An 11,145-nucleotide genomic window follows, 5' to 3' on the forward strand; every position below is an offset into this window, starting at 1 on the left:
TAAAAAAAATGATAATATAATAAGTTCAAATAAAATATCAATAGAATGCACTAAAATTTGAAAATCAAGAGCCTCAAGACAAAATGTTAAAATAAATTGTTTGTTATGATTGAAAATCCAACTGCTTATCGAGGCTGTAATCAAGCCGACTTTTGACCCGCTCATACTTAACGCATTAGAAAATTGACAAGCTCAAATATCTCATTAACCATGTTCATTTTAAATTTCTTTAACACAAAACTACATTATTATACATTTTCCCTTTACAAAAATATTATTATTAAAGAGAAAATCGAACCAAGTTTGCACACGAGCGTGTTCATGAACATTACAATCGAGTTTGTTCATGAACCTATAACTAAGACTACTCGCAAGTTTTCGATCCAAGTTTCGCCGTGCTCAAGTTCGGCTCTTTTATAAATTAAGCCGAACACAGTCGAGCTTTTATCGAGAGCGACTCGACTCATTTACAGCCCTGACTACTAATAGCTATTTTGAAAGGAAAACCATCTAATACCGACTAGGAACAACAAATAACTAACGGACATTAAAAAGTGAGCTACAACTAAACTAAACAAGCACTAAACATATCAATGGATACAAATCATATGTATTGTAACTTGTAGCCTAATGATGTCCATACATATATAAGCAGCACTAGTCAAACAACAATTACATCATTTAGTTCGCAAGTAGAATGTTGAGCTTGTAGAGTTGTAATCGAGCCGAGCTGAATTTAGGCTTACTCATGCAGCCATGCTCGACTCATCATAAAATTGACGAACTCAAGCTCAACATTCTATTCGCGAGTTTTGCTTGCGAACAACTCATTAACTATGTTCATTAATTTCACTCGCAAACAACTAATTAATTATGTTCAATAACAACAAAGCCTTAGTCCCGAAATGATTCGGGATCGGCTAACATGAATCATCATATAAAACCGTGAAATCAAGTCGTGTCAGCGATATAAATTCTCTCCTTCCACTTCGTCTTATGACATGAACCAAGTTATGTTCATTTTAAATTTTTTAACACAAAACTGCCTACCTACAAAACTACATTGTTCTACATTTCCTCCTATGTAGAAATATTATTCTCAAAAAAAGAAAAATCGAACCAAGCTTGCACAACGAGTGTGTTCATGAATATTATAATCGAACTTGTTCATAAACCTATAACCGAGCCTGTTCGCAAGTTTTCGAGTTAAATTTCACCGTGCTCAAACTCAGCTCGTTTATAAATCAAGCCTAACACAGTTGAGCTTTTATCAAACCGAATGCCGAGAGGTTCATGAGCAGCTCAGCTCATTTACAATCCTAACTGCTAATAGCTATTTTGAATTGAAAGGAAAATCAGCTAATACCGACTAGCAACAACAAACAACTAATAGACATTAAAAAGTGTGCTACAACTGAACTAAACAAGCACTAAGCATATCAATGGATGCAAATCATATGTATTGTAACTTGTAGCCTGATCATGTTCATACACATATAAGCAGCACTAGTCAACTATGTTGTACATAAACCCTTTTCCATTAGGGTTTCCACATTTTGTATGCGTTTCAGTTTCTTTTCCGTTTCCATCACCCTTTCCTAACTATATTGTTTCAGAAATAACGTTTTTCGGAGTCTATTAACATAGCTAGTCAAACAACAATTACATCATTTAGTTTGGAGTAGTGTTGCTCCAAAAACAAGTCCTACCAAACAAAAGTATGCCATCTTAGATTGGGGTTTTTTCGTCTATATCATCTCCATTTAGTAAGGGAAGGCTTACCCCTAATACACCCTTGTGGTGAACCCCTCCCCAGACTCTCGTTTAGCGGGGACGCGTAATGCACCGGACCGCCCTTTATATCATCTCCAGAAATAAGGCTTCCTGTTTGTTGGTAAGACCAACTTCATTCAAACTTAATGAGCCGTCACTTGTAGAAAAGGTACATCTAGGGTATGGCCTTACCTGTTCAACAACCACCAAATAAGAACATGAAAATCACTTCATTATGCCATCTTAACATAATAAATCTTTGTTATCGACCTCGCAATTACTTTCTCCTAATAAGTTCGGGTATCCATCCGTAAATTAATATTTGTTAAGATATGTCTAGAACTCTATTTAGTAGTTGTAAATGAATTGAACCGTTCATGACGTTCAGCTCGATAAAAGCTTGCCTATGGTCGGCTTGATTTATAAACGAGCCGAGCTTGAGCATGATTTTAAGGCTCTATTCGTAAACGAGCCGAGCTTGAACACAGAAAAACTCAGGCTCGAAAGCTTGGTAGTTCATGAACAAACTCAATTATAAAGTTCATGAACAGGTTTGTGAGCAAACTCAATTAGATTATTTTATTTTTTTAATATTATTTCTTAGATGATGGAGGGACAAACTTGGAATTTTGTCAAAGTTTAGGATTTTGAGATCATTGATGAATTAAACTATTTATGTGTTTTTTTTATGTATTTCATTTTCTAAACATGATATTATTTCATTTGTTATTAGGTGAGCTCATTTGCGAACATAATAAATGAGGAATAAATGAATTGTTCGCGAGCAACTTGTTCATTTATTCACGAGCTTTTCTCGTGAGCTTCCTTATAGACATAAGGCCTAATGCTTCTCCAGCCCCCTTAACTTGTCCAAATTGGTTATTTTATCCCTTCAACTCATCGAATGTTCCATTTACCTCCTTAACTCCATAAAAATGGTATTTCTCACCCCCTTAACTTGTCCAAATTGGTCATTTTACCCCTCCCCAACTCATCGAATGTTCTATTTACCCCTTAACTCCATAAAAGTGGTATTTCCCACCCCTTATGATCCTATATACCCTTAACTCTATAAAAGAGGTATTTCTTAGTGCAAAATTAATAGGACTTATTCAAATGAGTTTGAAAATATATTTTTTTAAATATCAAGTTTTTTATTTTGTTTTAATTTGATAATTATATTGATCCTTCATGTGTTTATTATAATAATAATATTGTATTACAATAATTAGATAATCAAAATTTAACTAGGCAAAAAATTGAAAAGAGAATAAATGAATAAAAGATACAAATAGCAAGAACATTAATATAAACAAGCAGTAGTGCTCACCTGGACATTCACCGTTAGATCCAAACTTATTAAATTTAAGTCTTAGGATGATTTGCATCTCCACCACATGATCCTAATAAGTTTGGATCTAACGGTGAATGATCAAATTCATTATATGTAGGGATAAGGTACCAAAATAGGCCTATGGTTTTTGGGAAAGTATTAATTTAGGTTCCACATACAAAATAGCACCAATATAGGTTTAACGTTTAAAAAAATGTATCAATTTAGGCCTCGATAACGGATTGTAAGGGGTGAGAAATACCACTCTATGAGTTGAGGGGGTAAATGGACAAGTTGAGAGGGTGAAAAATACCACTTTTATAGAGTTAAGGGGGTAAATAGGACATTCAATGAGTTGGTGGGGTAAAATGACCAATTTGGACAAGTTAAGGGGGCTGGAGGAGCATTAGGCCTAAACATAATTAATAAACTGTTCACGAGCAAAGTTCATAAACACAATTAACGAGTTGTTAAGTTTATGAACAGAATTAATAAGCTGCTCGCGAGCAAAATAAACGAACATCTCATGAACAAATAATTTTCTTAATGAGCCGAGCTTGAACCGAACTTCTCATTAATTTTCTGCCGAGATCAGCATGAGTAGGCCAAAGCTTGGCTCGTTTACAACTCTAATTTAGTTTAGTTTTCCCAATTAGAATAGGAATGGAGAACTTTCTCTTCAAGTAAATCCTAATAGGAAACAATTATACTTCCAAAACTATTTGAGCACAGGTTGTTTGGAGTTAGTACTCTTGGAATATATATTCCATATGTATGTATGAGCTTTGGGTGCAATCAGGTTTCACAGGATTTGAAAGTAAGGAACTTGGTAAAGGATGAGATTTCCTTACTCAATCAATCTATCGATTACTTACTAATGAATTATGTACTCCTACTCGTCCGTAGATGTATGCAAAATTAGTCGAACTACGAAAATTTCGTGTTCTTGTGATTCCTAGGGTAATTTCCTATTCTATTCCACGTATCAATCTTATTATTACAGTAAGCTATCCAATTCCTAACAAGACTCAATACTCCAACTAATGGTGCATCGCCTTCTAAGGTTACAGATTTTTCTTTCGTTTTCCAGCTAATGGTCATTTGAAGGTCTCAAGCAATTTTTTTTTAAAAAAGTCAACGCTTACCAGCTTGTAAGTTTGAGGCTCCACTACTCTGCCAGCATCAATAAAGTCAAAAAGGGACTTCACAGGAAAAGAAAGGAGTAATCAGTCAACACAAGATATGAAACAATATGAACCTGCAGAAAGGTGAAACTTTATGGAAGATTACCTTAAGCTTGTCCGACTTGAGAAAACGGCGACTGCAGCGGTTTCCATCTGGAAGACGAACAAGAAGAGTAACTGCATTCTCATCACCCATTGCTGGTTCTTGAGGAACTGAAACTTCTTTGGAGGTAAACAATCTTTCTAATTCCTGTCATTAGACAATAGAAATCATTATAAAGCAGATACAATCGACAACAGACAGGTAAAAATTCTACACTCAAATTGGACAGAACATGACAGACTAAACAGAGGATTATTTGGTCATTCACTAGCCTTTATATTAGTTGATTAAGCAAATCAGATTTTATAAGCTCGTAAAAATATTTGAGAGGAAAATGAGGTTATTAGGAGTTGTGACAGTGTCTCTCATAAAGATATTGAGGGAAAAGATGAAGTTATTTGGAGTTCTGACAGTGTCTTTCACAAAGATACAGAAGGATAAAATGGGTTTATTAGAAGGTATTACTGCATCTTCATATAACATCTCGAACAAAAAAAGAATAGCAACACAATTCAGATAAAACCATACAAGAAGACATAAAGATGGAAGCTAATACTAGTAGCCAGGCTGAATTCCCGGAAATTGAGGAAATAAAATAAATGCTACATGTGCCCGCTACCTTTTCATCAAGCATCTTCTTTGGAGCTTCTCCTTTCTTGCAGTCAGAAGTTTCAGGCTTCTTTGAGGCACTCTTTTCCTTTTCCCTTTCAGCCAATAGAGATGCTACGTACTCGTTATCCTGCAAATATAAACCATTGTGTTAGAGACAGTAATTCCAATAGTGATACAACTTGATGGGGAAAAAACAAAAAGATATTGCCTGCTGTTCTCGCAGTAACCGCTGATTCGTAAGTGAAGGAGATCGGTGATTGGATACTTGCTGTGGACGGGGACCTTGATCTGAAGTGCTTTTAAGATGAGGAGAATGTTGAAGAGAAGTCCCTACATGATTTTCACCAAAAAGGGCTGTCTCAAGAAGAATTGCTTCATCAAGCTCCGTGGGTGAAATGCTACCCCACTTTATGCCAATAGGACAGAAACCAATAGATCAACAAACAAATTCAAGGGTGGTTCTATTGCTTTTATATTTTGTCTTGCTCTTATAGAATGATGCAACTAAAGTTATTTTATAGACTTGTGACTCACCAGTGACTCTTCTTGCAAATCTTCAGCCCCCCCTTGAGATGATGAGCTTCCTGGCTAATATTTCAAGGAGAAAGGGCTTTAATCTCCAGTATTAAATAAAATAACAAACTCATGCATAAAGGAAATCGAGCAGCTCAAATTATGTTTTACATGCTCTCTTGTTTTTCTTCCAGCTCTATGAAATTCTAATGTTTTGATTTTATTAAGCACCATCGAAATAAAGTAGCATTAGAACTGAGACAGGATAACTTGAAGGGTTAACTTTCAAAGTGGTGAAACTTCAAGGACAATAACCAAATGAGAGAATTTATTTTACATACAAAAGAAGCAAGCAACATCACCAGTTCCCATTATGTGACAAAATATCTGCTGCAATTATATTGTATGACTGTGACTCGCAATACGATACATCACATACCTGAAATCTGCCATCTTTTGATTTCTCAGCCCTTCCTGCTAAATTGCGAACCATCAATTTTCTTTGGTCTTCTACTGCCATATGCTCACGTAATGCATTTTCTTGTTCTGCTGTCTGAAGACAATTTAAGTTAAAAAGAACAATAACTAAGACAAAAGAAGAGAAAATTTGAATTATTTTTCTTTTTTTAAAAAGAGGTAAACCTTGAGGGACAGTGATATTGCATGAACAAGTTCATCATCTTCCTGGTGTAGCTGCCTTTGTGGAATACTAGATGAATCCTGTGTCAATGTGTGCTTTAAGCAATAACAAAGAAAAAACAAGAAATAAACCAAGAAGATGACAGTAGGTTTGGTATGAATTAGAAAAGTATATTGCTTCTGTTGACAGCCCATCTTTACCTCTTGCTTTGAAGCTTCAATGGCATGTTGAATTATCTGCTCTTCAATATCACTTTGGTCTTCATGAGTCCTCAAGACATCTTCATCAAATTGACGATGATGAGATGATGAATTTCTGTCTGCTTCCTCAACAGGCCTTGGTCCTGAATGATAAGGCTGCCCATAACCATAGTTGAGCTCTCCTGGCTGCACATATGGTGGTGGACGTGGATCATGACTACTTGAAACAGAAGCACCAATTTGGTTGAAGAGATTTCTCCTATAACTGGGATCAAGTAATAATGAAGGCTTGAAACTTCTAGCAGCAGAAAGAAGTGGCAATATCCCACGTGGACGAGATTGTCTCTGAGAACTTGTATCAGAAAAGTCATATCGAGGAGACGCAGTTGCACCAGATCGAGGAGAGACAGTTGGACTGTATTAGAAAGCACAGATGTAGTATTAAATGAGCAACAAAATTCTCACTAATAGGCAAAAGAGTTCGAAAAATGCAAGGTTGCATGACAATATATAATTTCTTAAAAACTAAACTGTTCTTTCACAATAGAACGCCATACAATTGTCTATCATCTTCAATGAAATGTGAATTTATAGCTCCATCAAGATTGCCTCCATATTCCTGATTACCAAACAAAATAAACCATAGACGTTAGAGAAGTCAGGGAACATAAGAAGAAGGGCACATACAATTGACCCCCCCCCCCCCCCCCCCCCCCCCCCCCCCACACACAGACACAACGACTGAAGAAAAGTATAACGACAATTATAACAACCAAAAACCTTATATCACCTTTAGCAGAATGCTCTCACCACATCCAAAATACAGTTTTAGCCATAGAATGGCACAGCAAAATACAGTTATTTTACAAGAACTTCAGGCAAAATTACATGAAAAAATTTAGAATACTCCTGGAGAGTATGGTACTCCTTAGAAATACATTAACTCTTTTACAAACTACATCATGCTAAATGATAACCAAGAATGCGGTTCCTTAACTAAAGTTTATCAGATACGCTTCAAACTTTCTTTCCAAATCTACTCGTCTATATTCAAATTCTAGTTTACAAATGAGGATAAATTACTCTATCAGGTTGCAAACAACATTATAACTTCCTTTAAACAACAGTAATCAGGAGAAGCAGAAAAGACCTAAAGTACAAAGAGCACAGTAATTCAGATCTCGAGAATAGTAACAGAACTCTAAACAATTCAATGAATGGAAACGCTCAACAAATGCCGAGTTAATAAGCAGATTATACTGGAAATGTAAAGAAACATAAAATGAAAGGAAGAAGAAAAATCGAGATAAATGCACCTCCAGTTTCCGAACGGCGACTGATTCAGACGCGCCGGTGATTCTCATGAATGTATCGATTGCTTCTCGAGTTGGTGTGGCCATTTTCCGCGGATTTGGAGAGTGAAAAAGGAGAGCTCGAGCTCTAGGATTCCGATTTGATTAGGGTGAGTTACGGCGGTCGGTTTGTTGTGTTGTGATCAGTGGAATGAAGTAGAGTGACTGAAATTCTTGCTTCTTGCGCGCCTTTATTCAACTTTATCGCCTAATAGGCGTGGAGGCAGGACTTGTTTTTATTCTTCATGTGCCACGTGTTTATTTCACTTTTTTTTTTTTTTTTGGTAGAAATTTCACTTTAATTATTACAAGCTTGTGCTAAAATTTTGGCATTACGTCCGATCCAAATTAAAATTTGGAAATTAATTAAACCTAAACTATTAAAATCTTTAAATTAAATAAAAATATTCTATTCTAAAATCAGAAATTTATATAATTTTTTTGAATTGGAAGTAAATGTATATTAGCTCAAAAAACTCAAATCTCTACACAGTTGAGGCCAAACCGAAGCAGGGACAGTCATTATTCAAAACTAGTGGCGTAGTTAAACCAGAAGCCCATTTGGCAAGTGCATGGGCTACTTGGTTGCCTTCTCGCCGGATAAAATTGAAATTGCAAACAATGAAAGATGAAACTAATTGGGTAATATCCTGATATAGGAAATTGAGAGCTGATAATGGTAGCTCTCCACTTTTGAGGTTGTCAATGATTCCTTTGGCATCCGACTCGATGACTATGTGAGAGAAGCCTCTGTCCCGTGCAATGGTTAGACTTTCCCAAATGGCGGATAGTTCCGCTGCCTCAACTGATAAGCATGTCAGGAGAGGGATTCCTGCGGACAACAGTACCTGGTCGAGCCCGTCACGAGCAATAACCCCAGCTCTCGCGGAGAGGCCATTATCCCCCCATGCGGCGTTACAATTAAATTTCGTGATGCCTTCGGGAGGAGGACACCAAACCTTTTGAGAGCTAGAAGGTGTATTGCTAGTTTCCGGTTGCTCATTTTGCCGTGCTTGTGTCCATACAGTGAGGAAATCCTTTGCTTTGGCAATCAATATATCATTTGGGATGAGTCTTCTTCCATGTATCAAGAGATTTCTTCTGAACCATATCCACCAGAGCAACACCACACCTAGTTTTCCTTCTTCCGCGCTTGAGTTCCGTAAACAATTCGCCAGCCACGAGCCGCTATCAGCTGCACCAATGCGATCCCATCGAGTAGATAAGCATGTCATCTTCCAAATATTCGTTGTTACCTGACAGGAAACAAAAACGTGATGCTGATCTTCGTCCCTAACAACACACAACGCGCAAGTCGACTCTGCCATTACGCCTCTATATCGAAGGGCTAATGCACAAGGGAGTAAGTTCTTTGCAAACTTCCAGGAAAAGTGCTTCAATTTCGGCGGCAATTCCATTTTCCAAATTATCCACCATAGATCGGAGGCGCCCGCGGAAGTGGATGGTAGAGTAGTTCGCTCTCGTCGTCTTTTCTCAATCAACTGATAACAACTTTTGACTGTGAATCGTCCATGAGCCGTAAGTCCCCAATAGCTCACGTCCGCTCGCCTTGTGCTGCTTAATCAAATTTTCTCAATCTCCATTCTATCTGTAGACATAAACAGAGCGTTAATTAAATCCGAGTTCCAACTCGTACCTGATAAATCGATCAGCTCCCGGACGAACACAGGACGAACTGAACTTGTGCAAATCAGCGGCTTTCTTAAATTGAGAGATGGTATCCAGTTGTCCGACCATATTTTAATGGTTTTACCGTCGCCCACCCTCCACATCAGTCCATCCTTAATGGCTTGACGCGCTTCTCCAAAGTTGCGCCAGATATAACTTGGGTTTCGACATGGGGCCATTTCTAGCAATTCCGAGCTTGGGTAGTACTTTGCTTTGAGAACTTGAGCGCAAAGTGAGTTGGGATGTTTCAATAAACGCCAGAGCTGTTTGGCTAAGAGAGCTTTGTTAAAAGAACGAAGCCACCGGAATCCAAGTCCTCCCTCCCTCTTGGCTGTGCACACAGTATCCCATGCAAGCCAGTAAATTGGGCGTTTAGTATTAGAGCCACCCCACCAGTATCTGCTTACCATCCCTTGGATTTGCTTGCATAAACTGTCAAGCAGGCTGAAACATAACATTATATATATTGGAATTGACTGGATAACGGATTTAATCAGGACCTCCTTTCTATTGGTCCCGTGTAATGTAATAGGATTAGTTCCAGGGGGGTTAGGAACTAATGTAACTTTTTCGCTTAGTTATGCTGACTTAATTTAATTCTTTAAATAACTTCACTCAATTTTGGTCAGCAAGGCTGAGCGTGATGTAGGACAGCTTTAGTCAGAGGCTGACTAGAACTGTTTCACTTATGAGTTGGGAAATAACACTTAAGGTCAGCTTCCAACTCAGCACTCTGATTACTCAGCGTCGGCTTATACAGATTATATACTGAGTAATTTAAGCAAGCAACACATACATATATATCAAGAGAAGGGTTAGAGATTACTCAGCAGTCTTATCCTGGTTCGGCCTCACCGCCTACATCCAGTCCCCAGAATCCTTCCGAGCTTTCTCAATCCACTACTGAGCTCTTTACAGGTAGAGCACAAACCGTTTACAAAGCAATTGAGTATGCAAGAGTACCGTCCTCTATTCGTCTACTCAATCCTACTGAGTGATATAACCGAACACTCAGATTTTCTCTACCGCTGAGTACTAAAACTGAGTACTCAGCTTCACTCTCTCAACCTTTACAATTGATACAAAATTTGTTCTCTCAAACAAATAACACTTTAGATGAATACAAATTCACTCTAGACTTTTACACATAGATTGGATTTGGGTGTAAGAACTTGCTTTTTCTATTTAGACAGCTTCTATTTCGGATTTTCACTCTTGTGAAGATTTCTTTTCTGTCTGTACTTTCTTGTGTTTCGGTTTAAGATCCAAGTGATGAACTTGTCCTTTTATAGTAAAATCTGGGGCTCCAATGATTTAAATTCGGACATATCCGTTGAATTCAAACGGTCTTCTTGCGTCATTCATTGATCAGCATACATATTTGCAGGCCAATCCTGTCGTCTGAATTTAGTAGGTGTGAGGCTTGTCGGTTTCGTCTTCTAGCATCAGGTTTCGTCTTCTAGCGCTAGGTTTGTCTTCTTGCCAAACGCCAGTTGATCCATGCGTCTCGAGAAGGTCTCTTGGTGTAATTTCGAGGCTTCTGAATCGATGCAGACCTATGTCGGGCGTTTGTCTCTTAGTCAACGGATCATTGGTGCTGTCCTGACAAATACTCAGCTTGACTTAATTGACGTTGCCTTTAAGATCTCCTTTGACGGGGCTGAGTTATGTTCTACTCAGCTTCTTCGGTCAGCTTCGTCTTCAAGCGTTTGTTCTAAAGAAGACTTTTCTTCTATGATGCTGAGT

The 11,145-nt window shown here is 37.7% G+C and overlaps 1 protein-coding gene across 1 annotated transcript; it reads right to left on the reverse strand.

Annotated features, from left to right (window-relative positions):
- Positions 1–1,415: 1,415 nt before the first annotated feature.
- Positions 1,416–7,885, reverse strand: LOC136220859 (plant UBX domain-containing protein 8-like). Its single transcript, XM_066008686.1, has 11 exons — positions 7,675–7,885; positions 6,916–6,977; positions 6,359–6,773; positions 6,161–6,238; positions 5,958–6,071; positions 5,540–5,593; positions 5,214–5,411; positions 5,013–5,132; positions 4,397–4,540; positions 4,252–4,308; positions 1,416–1,965 (listed from the first exon to the last, which is right to left on the reverse strand). Exons 1-11 carry the CDS (start codon positions 7,756–7,758, stop codon positions 1,858–1,860), a joined length of 1,434 nt encoding a protein of 477 aa, XP_065864758.1. The 5' UTR covers positions 7,759–7,885; the 3' UTR covers positions 1,416–1,857.
- Positions 7,886–11,145: the final 3,260 nt, after the last annotated feature.

The sequence above is a fragment of the Euphorbia lathyris genome, chromosome 2 (assembly GCF_963576675.1).
Source record: "Euphorbia lathyris chromosome 2, ddEupLath1.1, whole genome shotgun sequence".
Classification (NCBI taxonomy): Eukaryota; Viridiplantae; Streptophyta; class Magnoliopsida; order Malpighiales; family Euphorbiaceae; genus Euphorbia; species Euphorbia lathyris.

What these genes read in the sequence shown, in the direction of transcription:
- LOC136220859 (XM_066008686.1), bottom strand. Translation starts at nt 7,758, where the DNA reads ATGGCCACACCAACTCGAGAAGCAATCGATACATTCATGAGAATCACC. An exon ending in ATTGAAGATGATAGACAATT is followed by an intron (nt 6,774 to 6,915) that starts GTATGGCGTTCT and finishes TTTCTAATACAG; the next exon opens with TCCAACTGTCTCTCCTCGAT. An exon ending in GGTTACTGCGAGAACAGCAG is followed by an intron (nt 5,133 to 5,213) that starts GCAATATCTTTT and finishes TTATATTTGCAG; the next exon opens with GATAACGAGTACGTAGCATC.